This window comes from Condylura cristata, unplaced genomic scaffold (assembly GCF_000260355.1).
Source record: "Condylura cristata isolate star-nosed mole 26May11 unplaced genomic scaffold, ConCri1.0 scaffold00023, whole genome shotgun sequence".
Lineage (NCBI taxonomy): Eukaryota > Metazoa > Chordata > Mammalia > Eulipotyphla > Talpidae > Condylura > Condylura cristata.
The window spans coordinates 24,038,596-24,059,860 of NW_004567124.1; the positions used below are offsets into that span (position 1 = coordinate 24,038,596).

General features: G+C 41.0%; 2 protein-coding genes across 3 annotated transcripts in view; one reads left to right on the forward strand and one right to left on the reverse strand.

Annotated features, from left to right (window-relative positions):
* ADAL (adenosine deaminase-like) overlaps positions 1 to 18,921 on the reverse strand; it is a 30,054-nt gene extending 11,133 nt beyond the window's left edge. The window contains exons 1-6 of one of the 2 annotated variants that reach the window (XM_012728806.1): positions 18,874 to 18,921; positions 10,520 to 10,748; positions 10,157 to 10,287; positions 9,331 to 9,391; positions 5,279 to 5,366; positions 2,432 to 2,513 (exon numbers count right to left, since the gene is read on the reverse strand). In XM_012728806.1, the coding sequence (XP_012584260.1) occupies positions 2,432 to 2,513; positions 5,279 to 5,366; positions 9,331 to 9,391; positions 10,157 to 10,287; positions 10,520 to 10,582 (425 nt within the window). In that variant the 5' untranslated portion in view covers positions 10,583 to 10,748; positions 18,874 to 18,921. Of the gene's footprint in view, positions 1 to 2,431; positions 2,514 to 5,278; positions 5,367 to 9,330; positions 9,392 to 10,156; positions 10,288 to 10,519; positions 10,749 to 18,255; positions 18,340 to 18,873 lie in introns of those variants that run through there. The other variant, XM_004687867.2, reaches the window with a different exon arrangement.
* LCMT2 (leucine carboxyl methyltransferase 2) lies at positions 18,283 to 20,650 on the forward strand. The gene has a single exon (XM_004687546.2). It carries the CDS (start codon positions 18,292 to 18,294, stop codon positions 20,359 to 20,361), a length of 2,070 nt encoding a protein of 689 aa, XP_004687603.1. The 5' UTR covers positions 18,283 to 18,291; the 3' UTR covers positions 20,362 to 20,650.
* The last annotated feature ends 615 nt before the right edge of the window (positions 20,651 to 21,265 follow it).

Here is a 21,265-nt window from a genome sequence, read left to right on the forward strand (position 1 = left end):
ATGAAGTACACTGCTGAGGGGAGCAGCGGGCGGGTCAGGAGAGGTCTGCCACACCATGTGGTCACCTCCGGGGCAGGTGGGAATCGAACTCATGCGGAAGCGGCTTTAGATTCTCAGTGCAGTGCTTTAACCCACTGCGCCACCAGGGAGGGCCCCAATAATAATTTTAATGACATTCTTCAAAGAAATAGAACAAATATTGATGAAATTCATATGGAGATACAAAAACCTCAAATACCAAAGCTCTCCTGACTAAAAAGAAGGGGAATGGAGGGATCACAATCCAGACTTCACCTATACCACATAGTCATAATAATTAAATAGTATGGTACTGGAACAAAAGCAGCCACACAGACCAATGGAATGGACTAGAAAACCCAAAAATGAACTCACAGATTTATGGACAACTAATCTTTGACAAAGGAGCAATGAATTTGCAATGGAACAAGTCTAGCAATAAATGGTACTAGAAACACTGGACTGGTACATGAAAAAGACTGAAGCTAGACCTCACACCATGTACAAAAACCAACTCAAAATGGATCAAGAATGAGATATAAGACTTGAAACCATAAAATAAATAGAAGAAAATACAGGCAACACACTACATGGTATACATCTCAGTAACACCTTTAAAGACACATCACCTAAAGTAAAGAAATTGAAGAAAATTAAATTAATTAAAGAGCTCCTGCATAGCAAAAGAGACTTTAACTAAAACAAAGAGACACCCCACTGACTGGGAGAAAATTTTTGCACACCATATAACTGATAAGGGACTGGTCACAAAGATACACAAAGAACTCACAGGACTCAATAAAACAAATTAAACAATCCAGTCATAAAATGGGCAGAAGAATTTAAATGACATTTCTCCAAACAGGAACTGCAAACAGCCAACAGGCATATGAAAAAATGTTAAACATCCCTTATAAACAGGGAAATGCAAATCAAAACCACAATGAGCTACCTACCACCTTATATCAGTAAGAATGGCACATATTAAAAAAAACTAGCAACAACAAATGTTGGCGAGGATGTGGCAAACAAGGAACTCTCCTACATTGCTGATGGGAATGCAAGCAGATCCAAACACTATGGAAAGCTGTACAGCGATTCCTAAATCTACTAAAAATGGAGCTACCATATGCCCCAGAAATTTCATTTTGAGGGATCTACCCAAAGGACACAAAAACAGTAATACAAAATAATACACGCACCCCTGTTAATTGCAGCACTATTTGTAATAGACAAGCTATGGAATTAACACAAATGCCCAAAAATAAACAACTGGATCAAGAAGATGTGGTATATCTACACAATGGAGTACTATTCAGCAATCCAAAAGATAAACTAATGTTATTCACAGCAACATGGATGGAGTGTGAAGGGATTATGCTCAGTGAAATAAGTCAGAAGGAAAAAGTAAACATACCAGATGGTTTCACTTATAGGAGGAATACAGGGGATCAAGGAATAAACAAAAATAAAAAGACAACTATAAAGAAGAGACATTCTGCGAGGGGTAGGAAAGGGATCGAAACAAGGGCAGAAGAGCACAAGGGACTATGAAGATAATGCATGAATAAATGGTGGTAGAAATTTTATGGGGATTACACCTGAGAAAAGCAAGCAAACACTGTACAAAAATGATCAATGATCATTTTAAAAGAAAAGATAAGAAGCTTAGTAGTCACCTTAGTAGAATGTGAAATTATACTGTTCTTGGGATATATCAACTTTATCATGTCATAAAGAAAAAGTTGATGTTTTAAAATTTTAATTTATATTTTTTATAATTTATATATATTTTTCATGATCCCTGGTGGTAAAAAGGGTTAAGAGGCAGCACTATGAAGCTGTCTGAAACCACTACAGCATGAGTTTGATACAGCAGCCCTCTCCTATTCACTGCTCTCCTCAGCAGTGTATTTCCATAGATCTGTCTGTTCTGCCCTCGGCTTTGTCTCTGGTGAATGCTCTCTCCCCCTCATACCCCTGGCCTGTACCCCAGTTCTTGTATGCATAAATAATCTTTTTTAAAAAAAGAACAATGATGGAAAATATATATAAATTATAAAAAACATAAATTAAAAAAATTTTAAAACATCAACTTTTTCTTTATGACATGATAAAGTTGATATATCTCAAGAACAGTATAATTTCACATTCTACTAAGGTGACTACTAAGCTTCTTTTCTTTTCTTTTAAAATATTTATTTATTTATTTTTGTATAGAGGAACTGGGGCATGGATCAGAAGTTCAGGGGCTGAGAAAAGTCACCAGAGACAGAGTGGGGAGCAGAATAGGCAGATTTGGCTAAGGGGAACAGCAGGTGAGAAAGGAGAGGTCTGCTGCACCATATGTGGGTTAGTTTTCTGGCTGGGGATTGAACTCAGGCCATGGCAGTAAGGGCCATACAAATCTTACCTAACATCAATGTCTAAGTTTTCTTCTTTGGATTGTCTTATGCCCTCAAGGACAGATTCTATATAAGTCTTTTTAGTCATTCCTAGAAGGGACACACAGAAAAAATACATATAAAGAGATCATCAACTATTCATCCAGTAATAGTATAAACAACTACATTTTTACTTTATAATAAGGGCATGTTATAAGGAGTTAAAACATGGCTTTTATGGATACATTTTTAGTAAATGCTAACTAGATTTTAATAAATTGAAAAAAATGAAGGACTAGAAAAAATTTTTAAAAAAAGACAACTACAAGTCCATTTAAAATCTTAAAACAGCAGGCATAAAATTACTCACAAGTTGCTATATATTTTTTTTATTTTATAACAGTTTATTTTTACATCATTTTGTACATTTTTTTCCCCATCTCAATTGTAATCCCCGTGGGTTTCCCATCACCATGTCACCCGTGTGCCATCACCATAATCCTGTGCACTTCCCTCCCCACTCCCCCATTTTTGATCCCATTCCCCACTCCACCCCCTCAAAATGTCTCTGGTATATGGTTGTTCATTATTCTTGTTATTTTCTTGACTGGTCCATTATACTCCTGCTATGAGTGAAACCATCCGGTATTTTTCTTTCTCTTTCTGGCTTATCTCACTAAGCATGATCTTTACCAGCTCCATCCAAGTTGCTGCAAAAGACATGTGTTTCTCTTTTTTGGTTGCTGAGTAATATTCCATTGTATATATGTACCACATCTTTTTTATCCAGTCATCTACTTTTGGGCATTTGGGCTGCTTCCATGTTTTTCCAATTGTAAATAAAGCAGCAATAAACATGGGGGTGCAGGTATCTTTTTCAATTGTTTTTGTGTCTTTTGGGTAGATACCTAGGAGTGGGATTGCTGGGTTGTAGGGAAGCTCCATGTTTAGCAGTTTGAGTAACCTCCAAATAGTTTTCCACAGTGGTTGTACTACTTTGCATCCCCACCAGCAGTGAAGGAGAGTTCCTTTTTCTCCACATCCTTGACAACATTTGTTGTTGCTAGTTGTTTTAAGATGTGCCATTCTCACTGGGGTGAGGTGGTATCTCATTGTGGTTTTAATTTGCATCTCCCTTATTACGAGTTCCGGTGCTCTACACGATCAGAGAATCTTCTCTAGTAATGAACTATAGAAATGATCCCTGAAAGTATAGTCTTAAATTGCTATAAAATTTTAAATGCTCATTGTAGTAAAATAAGAACAATCCCTATTCTAAGGCATATCCTTAAAAAAAAAAAAAAAAAGTCCCCTCTCCACCTTTTCCCTCTACAGGCAAAATGCTCTATTTGTTCAGAAAAAGAAAATCCTCTTTTGGGTTGCTTTTTCTTTAACCCCACTCAACCTCAGTGCTTCACATTTATATTCAGTCTTTTCTCGGGCACTATAATGTTCTTTCAAGGCTCAGGGCTCAACTTCTCTTCTGTGGCTCTGAAAAACAATTATCCAGAACCAGTTTCTTTAAAATACTCTTGTACCCCAATTACTAAGTTCTTACTTTGGGTAGAAAATCTCTAGTAAAACAAAGAAAAATTAAAATAATCTATAATCCTACAACTTAGAGATATCATTCTCTGCTTTCCTAAGTGTATGTATAAATACATATAAAATTTAATAGATGAGATGCCACTAGGCATGTGCATATTGTAAACATATAGTCATTTATGTAACACTGTTCTGAGCATATCCCCAATGCCATTAAAGTATCTTTGCAAATATTTTTAATATTCTTCCAATCTTTATTTAATTGTTCCGTTACTATTACATTCTTGGTTATCATGCCTTTTGTATCTCCATTTGAAGAGCAAACCAGCTCTAATAATTGACAGATTTTGTCTCTTCTTTCCTTTCATTGGCCTTACTGGCATTAGTTGGAACTGATTTTGGAGTTTAAAAATGTGAGATAAAATCTACTTGTGGGACCTCGCTGGTGGCACAACAGGTTAAAGCACAGCACTGTGAAGCCAGCCATAGCCCCTTTAGCATGAGTTTGATCCCCGACTAGTAAGATGACCCCCATGGCTGGCAGACCTCTCCTGACCCACCCGCTGCTCCCCTCAGCAGTGTACTTTGTCAGTCTGCCTGTTCTGCTCCCCACTCTGGTGAATCCTCTCACTGCCCCTGTACCTCTCTGGCCTGTACCCAGTTCTGTAATCATAAATAAATAAATCTTTAAAAAAAAAATCTTCCACTTGTCCTATTTCTACATTTACTGTATATAATTTCAAGAATTTTACTCCCAAATGATGACTGGGCTACACATGTCAGGGTGTAAGATGACCTGCCAGGCCTCTCTGGGTCACAGACAAGGATCTAAGATTGATCACTACATGCTCTTGCCTGTTACTGCTCTTATTAGAAAAGGAAATTTCTCTAGACCACATCCAGATTCTATCCAGAGAGGTTTAATCAGATTGCAGCTTGCTGCTAGCCTAAGAAACTACTGGTCTACGAGGAATGACTGAGTAACTCTTTATGTCAGTGATTGTCACCAAACTTCATGAAGCAAAGAACAAAAATTAGCTTCTGTTTAAAACAATGCAACTATAAGAAGCAAGGGTCTTTTTCTGAGAGTGAGAAAAACAAACAAGAATAAGCTTTTATATAGGTCTTTTTATTTCTCTTAAATAAATAACACCTGACCTGATTTTATAATAAAGTACATGATTAATATCCACCAGAAGACTTGGACAGCTAGTTCTATTTTTACAATAGTGTAAAGGTAAGTACTTCATAATCTTAACTTGCAAACACATGAGTGATCAAAGCACACATGAAAGGAGGCGTACATTTGCTGAGAAGTAATTAAATCCTACCTGTGGCATGTTCTGTTCTGGGTGTGCTCCTTAGTTCCAGGTACTTGACTCCATCATCTGCAAATTCTTTAATGACATCTTTTGTGACCTGACGATAAAGGCAATGTATAATACTGACAATGTTAGTGTAAGGGACCCAAGTGCCAAACGTAACCACTTTATTTCATTTAACTCTTCCTTATGGTAAGGATAACCCACTTGGACACATCCATTATGGAGACCATGACAGAAATGCAGTATTTGCAATAGCTCCCATCCTTCCCACTCCTGAATTAATCCAAATCTACACAACATCCATGCCTTTTGTTTCTTTTCTCTCCTTTAATCTATTTTATGGTGTTCTTAACAACAGATGGATGAAAACAAAAAGTAGCAAAATTGAAACCATCTATGAGTGTGAGTGCTAGAAAGCTACACATGAAAATATGCAGATAAAATAGTTAGGCATTACTAATACTATTTAAAGTTATGGCTGAAGGCTCCTATTCAATTATTTAGGAATAAATTCTATTTTTCAAGAAGTTCTTCAGGTGGGATTAAATTTCACCCATAACTGGCCCTCCCTGGTGGCGCAGCGGGTTAAAGCACTGCACTGAGAAGCTAAAGCCACTTCCGCATGAGTTCGATTCCCGCCTGCCCCGGAGGAGACCACATGGCGTGGCAGACCTCTCCTGACCCGCCCACTGCTCCCCTCAGCAGTGTACTTCGTTGATCTGCCTGTTCTGCTCCCCACTCTGTCTCTGGTGAAGTCTCTCACTGCCCCTGAGTCTCTGGCCTGTACCCCAGTTCTGTATGTACAAATAAATAAATATTAAAAAAAAAAAATTTCACCCATAACTACTTAGAAAAATTCCTCTTAAGCAAAGAAAATATTACTACCCAAAGAAAATGGGTGGTAATATGACTAAAATTATACTCAATTCAGTACAAATCTTGACAATCCAAAAATTATCAAATGACTAGGCAAATGATAGATATGTCAAGTTGGAAGACCACCTTGTTTTTCTTCTCTATCATTAATCCTAAAAAAATACCAAATATAGAAGAGAAAGGACCAAGTTGGATCTGTGATAAGCTGTCATTGTAGATGCAGATGGCATTCCAATTTCACCCTGGTGTGAACAGATGCATATGGGCAGGCAAATGCAGTGTCCTGGCAAAGGAACACAGTTGGCCAGTAATGCCGACAAGGTCTAACAGGGTGACACTACCTCAGTGGAGTCACTGCAATGCAATGTATGGTCTCATCTCTTTCTTTTCTTAAAAAAAAAAACAAAAACAAAAAACTAATTCTAGGGTGGCACACTATAAGTTATCCACAGCCACTGCGGCACAAGTTCAAACCCCAGCCAGGGAGGTGACCCACATGGCCCAGCAGACCCCTCCGGACCCGCCTCAGCAGTGTGCTTCATCAGTCTGCCTGTTCTGCTCCTCACTCTATCTCTGGTGAAGCCTCTCACCCCCACACCTCTGGCCTACAACCCAGTTCTTGTATACACAAATAAAGAAATCTTTTTAAAAAACACCCAACTACTTAAACATGCACTTTATTATAACATAAATGCTATGGGCGGCTGATTCACCAGGAGTTCTGGGGAGTCAGTCTCAGAGACTACACAGCTCAGGACAATAAAACCATATTCAAAATTATGTGACATCACTGCATCAAGCAAGACATCACTGCTTCCTGCAATGGTGAGCACGAACCTCTGTGCCATTATCCAGAGCACTGGCCTCCATAGCCTGTACTGCAACCACCAGAGCATAAGCCTTGTCCTTGTAGGCTGAACAACTTGGATTCAAGGTGACTCACAGAGAGTAAATGGAAGACTTAACTTTATCTCCCTCTAGTTCCAGAGCTTATTTTTTTCTCATTTGAGATTCACGGTTTGTAGTCTTAACCATATCTCAAGTAGGCAAAAACTTAATGAATTGTGATATACTCTATCTAAAAAAAGAACTTGTCTTCAGTCCAGAGCACAGGAGAAGAAAGCCCAAAGAGCAATAGTTACGCAGTACCTGTTTCTGCATGGAGCAGAAGGGCCCTGAAATAAGGAGACCCAAAGAGACTAACTCATTCTATTCAGCTCACAAGAGACAAATGCAGAGACCAATTTATTAATGTGTGCATATGGGTCAAAGTGAGGGTGTAAATAGGTAGCCCTACTCGGTGACTGAAGTGATCGCATCAACAATACTGGCGATCCCCCCTTCCTGGTGGTGAGGTACTTGCTGGCAAGTATGGAATGAGAGCCACTTGAGGAGTATTTCTCTAGGACCAAGTGCGACTTGTAGAATTATGCATAGTCCATGTCCAAGCTCATTTCCCTGTGGTTCACATTTGTGTTTGCCAAATTCAGCCCCTTCTGCTCCATTCAGGAACAGGTACTGGGGTAACCATTGCTCTTTGGGGTTTCCTCTCCTGTGCTCTGGATTGAGGACAACTATTTAAGTTCTTTTTTTAGATAGAGTACATCACAATTCATTAAGTTTTTGCTTACTTGAGATATGGTTAAGACTACAAACCGTGAGTCTCAAATGAGAAAAAAAAACAAGCTCAGGAACTAGAGGGAGATAGTTAAGTCTTCCATTTACTCCCTGTGAGTAACCTTGAAAAAAATTACACCTAACCTTTTTAAGCCTCAGGTGTTTTGTTGTTTTTTTGTTTTGTTTGTTTTGTCAGCAAAATGAGAATAAAAATACTCACCTCAGAAAGTGGTCCTAACAAACCACCAACCAAAAAAAAAAAAGCACCTATCTATCTCTTGGCTTATTCCAACAGATGGTTCATCTTTTCTATGTAAATATTATTAATTTCACTCTCTGAGGCAACTCACTATCATCTGAAGCACCTGCAGGTGTTCATCCCAGCAGCACTAAGTCAAATATATTGAATATATAGCTCTTCATAACACTTTAGTGGAGCTTTTCACCATTTTCAAAAGGTGAAAGATAATGGCATACTTGTACCCATAGAGTATTGAGCTATAAAATCTAAAATTTTATCAGTTTAGTCTATGACAATCAACAAAAGAGACACCAGAGTCCTAGTGGTGGACACTTGCAGTATACAATGGTGTCTGGTGGGTGGCTGAATAGACAATGTTTCTTTATGCTTCCATAGATGTCTGTGCATATAGCTAACATAGAGCTAAACATATTGTGTTGGTTTTTTCTGCTTATCAGTCTATCTCTCCTGACTGGCTACAAATTCCTCAGGAGAAGGGACCATGTCAATCTACCTTTTTATAGCTTCTAGTTTTTAGCACAGTGCCTGGAACACTGTGAGAACTCAGGTAACTTTTGTTGAACTTTTAAATCTCCTCCAAAAGGTGACCGATTTACTTAAATGCTTATCATGACTATCAGTCTCCACCAAGGAGAAAAATTCCTTCCTGATCAGTCAAAAGTTAGCTCTCTGGCAACACAGGTGATACTTTCTACTTTACATTTCTTCTGAACACTGATAGGATTTTGCCTTTCTCCACTAACGAAGAGAACACTTTAAATGTCATCCTGGTTCCATCAATGGTACAGAATGAGTCTTCCATATTAGGCTCTAGTATCATGTTCCATCAAATAAGAGAACATAGGGGTGTTCTCTAGCCTTTCATCATCAGAAGATAAGCATAATTCCCCGAGGGGGTTGATCATTCAATCGCTACGTACTTTTGAGTTTCTTCATGCATTATAACTTCCACCCAAGCAATTAAAAGTCTCCCAAGAAATACTGATAAAGCCTTATTAAAGATTCATTTGTGGTCAAATATTTATTATGTCATATTTTATAAGGAAAACAGGACCATATTTTTCTCCTTCGTACTGTGCTCAATCTAATAGAAGATATTGATCTTGGTCCTTCCCTCCAATCTTATAGAAGTCATTTGATATTAGAAATCAGGCAATTGTAATGCTGGTTTTCAAAAAAGTTGCCATAAAAAAGGGAAACATTTTCATCAGACACTTGATGAATACAAAAGGTCACATGCAACAAAAGAAGGGCATGAATACCTTAATTTTTAAAACAGTATAAAAATTGACTAATTTCTTACCATTAGAATATCTTCAGGGCCAGTAGTAAGCTGATGAATAACTGGAAACATATGGAAACACCTGTAACACAAATGAAGTGCTGACATACTTAAGTCACCAAAATCTTGTCATTCAAGATAAACTCCTTAAGCTGAATTAATAACTTTTAAACTAATAGTAACTATATATTTCTAGAGAACTACAATAGGCATTTCAAAAATTACATTCATATAGAAGGGCTAAGTAAATGGTTGCAAAAATAATAATAACTGATGTTTTTAAGTGGGAAATAATTGTTTTTCTTTTCCACTTACTCTGCTGATAACAGCAATTAGGGAAAAAAGAATCAATAAACCTGCATTTTCAATCTAAAGAATATTCAAATATAGTAAAACTTGCCAAACAACGTGACTGACTAAAAATACTGCCAAAAGTCTAATCTTTGGCCTAAGCTCTACATCAAGATATAGGCTCCCCTACAAGTGGGCTGCTTTATACCTTTAACTACCAAAATGTGAATTCTTTTTATACTGTTTTCAGCTTCAAATAGTAACTGAGAGGTCCTCCCTGGTGGCACAACGGGTTAAAGCACAACACTATGAAGCTATCTGCAGCCACCACATCATGGGTTTGATTCTATTCCCAGCCAGGGAGCTGACCCACATGCCCTCAGCAGTGTGTTTCAATAGATCCACCTGTTCTGCTCCCCACTCTGTCTCTGGTGAATTCTCTCACTCCTGGCACCTCTGGCCTGTATTCCAGTTCTTGTGTGCACAAATAAATCTTTAAAAAAAGAAATGGTGACTGAGGAAAATAGCAGTATGTCCACAATCTCACCACACTTACTCATCGAAAGTTCTTTTATTTTCGTTGCCAATTACAGTCATTCCACCATGGATTTTAAGACCTGGCTTCTTGGCTATTAATTTCTTCATGGTATTAGAACTAATGGATCCATTCAAGTGGGCATGAAGTTCCTAAAACAAAAGAAAACAATCAGTAAAAGCTTAGCAATATTCACTATATTCATAGCTCATATCAAATACTTGGTGTTTGTAGTAAGTACCAGGTCAACTGCCTTTGGATTGAGACATAGAACTTCAAAAGTTCATAAATTCTAGCTATAACATTTACTCTGCTTTTGGAAAAGAAACAACACAGATATCATTATAATTAGCAATCACTCTAGAGTCCACATTGAATTCTTACCACTTTAGGTAATTCTGAGTAAAAGGTTGACTTCCATGGCTGCTGTTCTTCTGCCTCTGTCATGATTTAGCAGAACAAAGTCTTTCTCCAAACACTCTTAATCTTGGTATGAACAATACAGTGTTTTTCAGTCAGTAAGTTTTATGGTCTTCATTTTTTTTCATATTTCTTTACTTCCACACTTTTTTGATCAGATTATCTGTACATGTAGGTCTGGGCTCAGCTTCACCTATTTAAACAAATGTGAACATCTTCAGATGTTGATTAAAAAAGCAAAGGAATAGGATTTTGCTAATGTATCCTAAGAGACAAAAATCCCTCCAAAGCTAAATTAAAGTGAACCAAAATCTGAACCAGAACTAAGAAAAGTCCTCAAGCTGTCAAGGGGTAAACCAAAATCTGTAATTTAGTAGTGTGTGTTCCTTACCCACTAGCACTTTCTATAAAACTACAAATTTGTAAGCTTTACCTAAAACTTCCATACAAACAAATTTATAAAGCCAATTTTGGGTTTAAAAGTTTATATTTTTGAAGTGCTTCAGATGCATAAAAGAAGAACAGCAGGGGCCCTCCCTGGTGGCACAGCAGGTTAAAGCAAAGCACTGAGAAGCTAAAGCCACTTCACATTGAGTTAGATCCCTGCCTGCCCAGGAGGTGACCACATGGCAGGGCAGACCTCTCCTGACCCGCCCGCTGCTCCCCTCAGCAGTGTACTTTGTCATTCCATCTGTTCTGCTCCCTACTCTGTGTCTAGTGAATCCTCTCACCACCACTGCATCTCTGGCCTGTACCCCAGTTCTGTATGCATAAATAAATAAATCTTAAAAAAAAAAAAAGAAAAAAAAAGAACAGCAGGGTTGGAATCAGATGGAGCTAGGTTAGCCCTTTTGACAATTCCACCAGTTATCAGTTTTGTGACCTTAGTCACCTAACCTCATGGCTTTGATGTCATTTTTGGAGCCAGTAGGTTGAGTGTGAGGTCCTTGGGTTTACTCTGGGAAAGATTTCTCCAACGCTCCCCTTTCAGCAGTACATGCGAGATTCTCCACAAAACAGAGACATTTGTTATATTTAAAAGAGCAGACTTATTAGGGGAAGGGATATTAGAGTAAAAGACACTTGTATAGACACAAGTGGGCAGGAAGAGCTGCCCTGATAGGGACAGGTTTGCTGAGGGAGGCCTGCATGGTCACAGGCAGGCAGCGTTAAGGAAGCTGCCTCTGCTGAGGGAGGACAGCAGAGAAAAGCCCCCACCTGCGTGGTGCAGGTCACAGGCGGGCAGGCAGGCGGCTGCTGCCCTGCAGAAGGAGAGAGCTGGTGGAAAGAAGCGCCTGCATAGGCACAGGTGACCAGACAGACTGCTGCCACTCCGTGGGGGCCGTGCTGGGTTTTATCATCTTCCATCGGTCGGGAGGGTCTCATCTTCTTGAGTGAATGGTTTGTTCCTTAATCCCCATGTCTTCACCTTTAGATGACAGTCCCTAAAGACAGTTTGACACCTGTCTGGGTGTTGTGCCTCCTCGTCTGGGCATTGAGACCTTTGAGGGTCTTGGTTTTCATAAGTTGACTAATAGCTTATGCTACTCCCTTCTACCCCCTACCTCTTTGTATGAAAAGGTTCATGGCCATATAGTGTCCCCTCCAGCCTTTCTATTCCTTTTTTTTTTTTTTTGAGATTTATTTATTTATGCATACAGAACTGGGGTAACAGGCCAGAGGTATTGAGAGGATTCACCATAGTCAGAGTGGGGAGCAGAACAGGCAGACTGACCAAGTACACTGCTGAGGGGAGCAGCAAGCGAGACAGGAAGAGGTCTGCTGCGCCATGTGGGTCACCTTCGGGGTGGGGATTGAATGCTCACGGAAGCACGCTGGCCAGCTTGGCTGGGCTGTGCTTTAACCCGCTGAGCCACCAGGGAGGGCCCCGGCCTTTCTTTTCTAATCCTCCATCAGCTTCAGTTTCTTTATTTGTGCTCAGGCCCACCCCTAGAGCCACCGCAGCCCCTCCTTTCTGGACAACCTGCTACCCTTCCAGAATCTTTGCCTTCACAGCCTACTTCTTTCACAGAACTAACCTTATATGCTGAGATTTGTTCTGAGCCTTCATCCTCTGAACTCATTACAAACTGCCATTTCAGATCTCTTAAACTTCAGATCTCTTATGTCTAAAGCTGAATTGCAGATAACAGTTACAAGTTTCCTAAAGTACCTGATCACCCTCATAACTTTGCTGAAGATTTCAACATCATAATGCAAACTTACAGATTTGCTTTTTCTTACCTACATCAACTAATTCATGTGCTTGCTGGTGAGGGGCAAGTCAATCTTTGGATGAAACTCACCATCAAAATGACTTAGGTAAACAAATTCCTAATCTTTGGCAAAAGGCTGAGGAAGTTGACTGATAGACTTCATTCACTACTAGCACAGCCTTCCTAAACCTATTGGTTAGAATACAATTCAGGATTACAGACAAAAGATTAATGAATGTTTTCATGATAGTAACAGGCATTAATTATCTTCAAAGAAAATTTATATATGGCTCTCCCTGGTGGCCCAACGGGGTTCGGAAGCAGCACTGCAAGCTAGTCTTAGCTGCTTCAGTTTGATCCCTGCCCTGGAGGTGACCGACATGGCGCAGACCTCTCCTAACCGGCCTGCTGCTCTCCTCAGCAGTGTATTTCAGTAGATCTGTCAGTTTTGCTCCCCAGTCTGTCTCTGGTGAATCCTCTCACTGCCCTTGTACCTCTGGCCTGTACCCCAGTTCTGTATGCATAAATAAATATTTTTTAAAAATAGATACTATCCTCCTTATGGGTTAAGTTCTCCTGATGGCAAAATTCATAGTGCACTTTCTATCAAGATTTAAGTAGATTCCTCTTCCCAGAATTAATCAATAGTCTATGAACAAAAGGCTTTCATGGCTTTAAAGGGGAGTTTCACAAACCAACCTGTCTTTGGACATTCCAATGATCAGATTCCCTTCTTCCTTTATGTTTATGAAAAGGAAGGAGATGCCCTTGAGGTATTACCTAAAAGCATGAAGACCACCTGCAAGGTATCATAGCCAACAGGTGGACCCTGTGGCTTGCCTTAGCGTGACTGTTGCCAGTACTCTTGCGGGAAGCCCACTGAAGTCATCATTGCAATTGCCTCTAAATCTTTTTTATACCTCATGCAATAGAAGTCATCCTAAATTATCATTCAACATTTGAGTCAGTTGTCTTACCTCCTCTGAAAACCATTTGCTGACTGCTCCCCACAACACTCTCCCATGTTGTAATAACCACAGCCCAGAAACTCTTCTTCCTGCTGTTACCTATAGTTTCTCACAACTGTCTAACACCAATGGATTACCTCCTCAATTCTCATGATGATTTATAAAACTTCCTTTGGATAATGCTGACATCTATCTCATGGTTCACTGGTGATGTTTGACATCACTGATAGTTTGTAATTAAAAGGTAAAAAAGGTAAATGTGCTGGACATGCAATATTAACACGCTTTGATGTAATTAAAGTGACACCTTTGCCTTTGGCTCCTACATCCCCACAAACCAAATTATACACTCTCACGCAGGCCTGTATCCTAGCCACAGGCAAAACAGCAAACATACTAATGGTAGATATGCTATTATTAAGATTCCAGACATTCTTACATTGACACTAGGCAGAAAAAGGAAGTCATCTTGCTTCCAATAGGAGGCTGGTATCTATGATTGTATTAAGGGGACATTTCTCTAATTGATAACAGAAAAACTGGTCAGAGAGGCCCAACAATTAGACCCAGAAAAAGAATAACAGGATTGGAAATTTAGTAAAGGATGGTACAAGAGCAATAGAAAGCTCTAGTTTGGACCAAAAACAACCCAATCTAATCAGACTGAAATTTTAACTCCTAACTATGGTTCTTGTCCACTCATAAAATGATAGCATGCATAGACAAATATGGGTGAAGAAATAGTAATAAGGCTACTAAACCTATTCATAAACCTATTCACATGTCTCCTGTACATTTCAAATAGCCTAATGGTGCATCTGAAGTCAGACAGACAACTGAACTTCCTAACAGCTACTATCCCCACCTCAAAGATATAAAAATGTTTTAGCTAGGCTTTCTCACTGCACTGAGACATTCCTTTGTAAACAGGTAACTGCCTCTTCTGTGGTCAAGTCCTTTGGGAAAAGACTATATAATTACACCAACTTGGGGAAGGAACCTTCCTGAGTTTTACTGTAATCAAGGAACTCATTTTACTGAATAGATCTGACAAGCTTAGTCCACTGGCAATATTTTCACTGTACCTATCACCCTCAAACATGGGTTTAAATGAATACACCAATAGCACTAGTAAAACTCAACTGGCAATATTGTAGAGACCCTCCAAATACGGTGGTCAAAAGCAAGGCCTTTGATCTCAGATCCAATCTTCTGAAATTCCTAAATTCTCGCCATTGGTGGCAGTCACAGGATGCTCCACACACCCAGCGCCTACCTCTTTTGATACACAGTTGATTAAAGGGGAGATATATATAGTTGACCCTTGAAAAAGATGAGTTTGAACTGCACTAGTCAACTTTCATGAGGATTTTCTTGTACACAGGTAACAAAAACTAACATAACATAAATCTATTTTCTCTTCCTTAAGATTTTCTTAACAGGCCCTCTCTGGTGGTGCAGCGTTAAGCACAGCACTAAGAAGCTTAAGCCACTTCCGCATGAGTTCGCTCCCCGCCTGCCCCGGAGATCCACATGGCGTGGCAGACCTCTCCTGACCCGCCCGCTGCTCCCCTCAGCAGTGTACTTCGTCGATCTGCCTGTTCTGCTCCCCACTCTGTCTGGTGAATCCTCTCACCCTCCGCATCTCTGGCCTGTACCCCAGTTCTGTATGAATAAAAAAATCTTTAAAAAAAAAAAGGATTTTAACATATTTCTCTAGCTTGCTGTAGTATAAGACAGTATATAACACATATAACATGAAATATGTGTTTATCAATGTTATCAGTAAGGCTTCCAGTCAATAGCAGGCTACTAGTAGTTAAGTTTTGGAGAATCAAATTTATACCTGGATTTTTGACAGGGGTGGGGTGTGAGGGTAGGGCTTAGGAGGATGGAGGGGAATGGACTAGTGCTCCTAACCCCCACATCATTCAAGGGTCAAATATACTTCTGTATTGTAAAATCTGACTTGTTTTGATCAAAAATAACTATGCTCTGACTGAACAATTCGTTCACAGAGCATTCCAAGGAGACAAAGAGCTTAAGCTTCCATTTAACTATCTCCCACTCCATAAGCAATAAGCATAAACTGCTATTGATATGCTATGCATATCCTAATGCTCCATAAGCATAAACTGCTCTAAAAGATCACTACTGGGTTCTAAAACACTAAAGTGACACTTTCAATTATCGAACTTTATCCTGATTCAAATCTTCAATCTCCATTATCCAAACCTAAATTGGCTGGATTCCAAAACTTATGCTCTTAACCACTTCATTATACTTGCCTCAAGGCAACCATATGTGTAGTCATCTCATTCCCTCCATCTTAACCCCCACAAGAAGTTACCAAATCCAAATTAATGATTTTTAAATTTCTCAAATACCTCTAGAAGCAGTTTTCTATTGGTGAAAACTCCCAAACACCTGATTTTGAAATCTGATGGTCATCTAAAAACCCCAACAGGACAAAGATAGAACAAAATTAACCTTTACTTTTCCCGATCTGAAGCTTTCCTGTGTGGATATTACTTCAGTATCACTCAGGGCTTCTTTCTAGAATTGGTGCCTGCCATACACAGGAGAATAGCAAGGAAGGAAAGTCAGTTTTCCAAAAAATAACTTCACCAAGTTTCTCAATGATAGGTGAAGGTCCGATGAACCCCAAAACCAGTAGTAATTGAGATATGAATGAGTGAGACCCAGATCTGCAGACTCTGAAGAACCAGAAGAAAACCATCTGCTATCCTCCTTAAGAACTCCATACTCTCTAGTAGAATCCTGATAAGTTAACCACGAATGCTAAAAGAATTCAGAAGGAGCTAGCTGAAATAACCTTTGATCCTCCTCCAAAGTGCAGGGCTAGGCCTAAAAAAGATAACATTTATGGATTGGAAATCAACTGAACTTGGTGCACCAGATTCTATATCTTTTGTGAATATCACAATTTCATGTGTGTCTGTTTAAGCCACAAAAATTTCCTCCACACCAGAATCTATCACTGCAACATCAATTGTCAGGGAATCTTCTTTCTAGATATTCTTAAAGACAGCTGGAGTTCTATTTTAACTAATTCAAAAGTTTGGAAGTTGATTCTAATTTTTACAGAGTGCAGTGCTCCAGATCCTCTGGTTGGAAACACAGGCACTCAGTATTTGACTAACTAATATTGAACATAATAGGACAGTCAGATAGTGGGTCAAGATGCAATATACTCAAATAAATTGGATGTATTGAGAAGGAGAAATAAGTTGGATACAGTGTGCAGAGAAAATGCATCATCTTTAAAATATCAATTTCTGGACCCTCCCTGGTGGTGCAAAAGGTTAAAGCACAGCATTATGAAGCTATCTGCAGCCACTGCAGCAAGAGTTGGATTTCCGGCCAAGAAGGGGACCCACAAGCGTGGCAGACCTCTCCTGTCCGGCCGGCTGCTCCCCTCAGCAGTGTATTTCAGTCAATCTGCCTGTTCTGTTCCTCACTCTGTCTCTGATGAATCTTCTCACTCCGTCCCTTCCCCCCATGTCTGGCCTGTACCCATTATTGTATGCACAAATAAGTAAATCTTAAAAAAAAAAAACCACCATCTTCTGTGTTTATGTTATGATTCTCCTCTTTGCCTTTACCAGAGGGTGACTGGGAAACACCCTTAAAAGTTCTAGAGCACCTGATGTATTGTCACAATGAACATACTCCTGAAGGTACAACAAAACCTCCCAAGATTCAGCCCATATGAGAGGGCATACTTCTCTCTCTTGTAGGATTCCCTCCCTTGGAGAAATTACTATAGAATAATTCTGAGGTGGAGGGGAATGTCATTAGGCAGTTGAGAAAAAGAGTTTGAGAGATTTACTTATTGTCAGACTAGTACAGAGCCAGAAACACATGGGAACCTACAGCTTGTATGGGTGGGAAAACATTTATTGGGTGATTCAATCTCTGTAAAGTTTTCATTTCGCACCTGGCCTCACTGACTTGTTTTCAGATTTAAATAGCACCTTTTTGGTAATAATGGAAACATTAAATAAATTAGTAGTTACCAATAGTTAGCATCCGAAGAACTAATCCAGTCCCTGTCTGTCAGTAGTCCTAACCCTACCTTGCCCCACCAGACACTCAATGAAGACCCTATTGTCCAAGGATGTCTAGGAGGAATCAGTCTCCATAGAATAGCCTCTAAAAATTTGGTGACCTGACTCGACTGAAGCTTAAATTTCCCCTCCAAAAAGAAAAGCTTGTAGACCAGTGACAACCCGCGCCTCCCTAGCACCACACACGCGCCCAGAACAAGCAGCGGCGCGCCGTCTTGCAGCTAAAACGGAGTCTCAGGGAATTAGAGGGCGGTCAAAGGTGATGGACTTTCAAAACCAGCGCTACTCTCCTCGACTCTGATTGGCAAGCTGCGCTGCCCCGGAAGTGACGCACACTTGCCCGCGGAAGAGGAATGTTAGACAGGGCTGGTAGCACCTAAAGAAGCCCTCGAGGTGGGTACTACAGAACGAAAAGTGGAGCTCACCGCGCAGCAAGACCGCCCCTCTAGGTCTCTTTGGCCATGGGCCCGCGGAGCCGCCAGCGTCGGGCAGGAGCTGTCCAGAACACCAATGACAGCAGCGCCCTGAGCAAGAGTTCCCTTGCCGCCCGCGGGTACGTGCGCGACGCCTTTGCCGCTTTGCTCGTTCCCGGAACCGCGCGCCGCGCGCCGCTCATCCACCGCGGCTACTACGTCCGCGCACGCGCCGTGCGGCACTGCGTGCGCGCCTTCCTGGACCGGACGTGCGCGGCCCCCGACGCGCCCGCCGCCCAGATCCTGTCCCTGGGCGCTGGTTCCGATTCGCTGTATTTTCGCCTCAAAACTGCGGGCCGCCTGACCAGAGCTGCAGTCTGGGAGGTAGATTTTCCAGACGTCGCTCGGCGCAAAGCACAGACGGTTCGAGACACGCCGGAACTGTGTGCGTTAACCGGGCCATGCCAGAGCGGGGACCCAGCTGATTCAGCCCTGTGCTTTGAGAGCTTCGACTATCGAATCCTGGGCCTGGACTTGAGGCAAGTGCAGCGGTTGGATCAGGCTCTGACCGCAGCGAGCTTTGACTTCGCTGCACCCACGCTGCTCCTGGCTGAGGCCGTGCTGACCTACCTTGAGCCGGATCATGCCGCGGTCCTCATCACCTGGGCGGCACAGCGTTTTCCTAATGCCCTTTTTGTGATCTATGAGCAGATGAGGCCATTTGACGCATTTGGCCAAGTCATGCAGCAGCATTTTCAGCAGCTCAATTCTCCCCTACATGGCCTTGACCGCTTCCCCGACGTGGAGGCCCAGCAGCACCGCTTCCTTCAGGCTGGCTGGACTGCCTGCACTGCTATGGACCTGAATGAATTCTATCGTTGCTTTCTACCCGCGGAAGAACGCCAACGCATGGAAAATCTTGAACCTTTTGATGAGTTTGAGGAGTGGCATTTGAAGTGCTCCCACTACTTCATTCTGGCCGCTTCTAGGGGAGACATTTTTCCCCAAACTCTGGTGTTCCTATCCTCAGAGGTGTTTCCTGGGGTAGATCCTGCCCCACCTTCAGGGGTCTTCCCTGCCAGTTTAGTCACCAGTGACAGCCAGGGACCAAATCTTAAGAGCTATGGCCATGCCTCTGTCCTTTTGCGCCCAGGCGTTATTCTCAGTACTGGAGGATTTGGAGAGGAGGAAGGGCGCCATTGCCGGGTGAGCAGGTTTCACTTGCTCTCAAGATCCTGTGAATGGAAAAGCAACCACATAAGTAATTGGGGAACTGGGAAACAATGGGATGGACGCCTTTATCACACTATGACAAGACTATCAGATACTCATGTGCTGGTTCTGGGGGGGAGACTGTCCCCAGTAACTCCAGCTTTGACAGTTCTCCAAATTTGTCTTTCTAAGAGTGAGGACAATAGCAATGAAGACCTAAGTGTAACTGTAACAAACACTGGCCCAGAAGATTTCACTTTGTCATGTTGGCGGCATTCAACAACAGAAGTGTCCTATGAGAGTCAGAAATACTTATTTGTGTATGGGGGTCGAAGTGTTGTAAAACCTGTACTAAGTGACTGGCATTTCCTACATGTGGGGACAATGACTTGGGTCAGGATCCCCGTGGAGGGGGAAGCACCTGAAGGCCGGCATTCCCATAGTGCCTGCAGTTGGCAAGGAGGAGCTCTTATTGCTGGAGGTCTGGGTGCTTCTGAGGTGCCATTGAGCTCTGTACTCTTTCTGAAACCAGTCTCTTGTGGATTCCTCTGGGAATCAATAGTCATTCGGCCTCCCATTACGCCAAGGTACTCCCACACAGCTCATGTGTTCAATGGAAATCTGCTGCTGGTTGGAGGGGTCTGGATTCATTCCTCCTCAGTTCCTGGAGTGACTGTTATTAATTTGACTACAGGGTTGAGCTCTGAGTATCAGATTGATACAACATGTGTGCCATGGCCATTAATGTTACACAACCATTCCAGTATCCTTCTTCCTGAAGAGCAAGAACTCCTGCTCCTCGGAGGTGGTGGAAATTGCTTTTCCTTTGGCACCTACTTCAACCCTCACCCAGTGACATTAGACCTTTTTTCCTTAAGTGCTGGGCAACAAGGAATGGACTTTTAATATGTTTAGTCCCTACTAAAGAAGACAAAGTTTCCGCAAATAAGAGCTGACTCTGCCTAAAGATGCTGCTGCTACCACTCCCCTCCCCCCAAACACTACTATCTAATAAGAAAGGTTGTTAAGATATAATGACACTCTGAGAGATAGTACCAAAATTAAGCATAAATAGACCTATCCAAAGAGAATGGTTACACAGTGCTAGAGTGGGCATTGAAGGCCTTTGGGTTCCTATGTCTAATTTATTGGTTTTCCTTACAGTTTCTAAATAAATTTATTCATTGAATTATCATGGCTCTTAGCCTTAGTCAAGTAAAAAACTTCCCACTCCCAGGTTTCATGACTTGAGATGGTATCTTGGAAAAGATTTCATGTAGATCCTTGGTAAGAATATTAGGTTGAATATTGTTGAAGGGACTTAGTTTTGATCTCATTCTTCATGGATGAAGCTTGAAATGAACCCATTTGCAGTTTTGTTAAAACTGCTATTTAGTGCAATCGGTACCTCTGGAATAGCTTTAACAAGACACATAGAGCTTTATTGAAAAACATGCTTTTGTTTTGTTTTTTTTGGTCACTGGTTCTATATTCATTTGGGTTTTAATGTGCCAATAAACCAAACAGCTAACACCTCAACTTTTTATATGTTAACAATGTTTTTGCTCCAGATTTACTTCCCACCTTTTACTACACTTTGTTCCTAGACTCTGACCTTTAAGGACTGCATCAGTGAGCTTTCTTGTCTAGTTTCTTGTGAGTTCTACTCATTAAAGGCACCAGAAGGGGATGGGGGGTGGGGTTGGCAGAGTGAGTTAAGGTATTCCAGGTATCCCCCTACGATGTACAAGTTGGCAGTGGCTATATTCTGTTAGATACCATAGCTCCTATCATATCATCCTCTCTTATA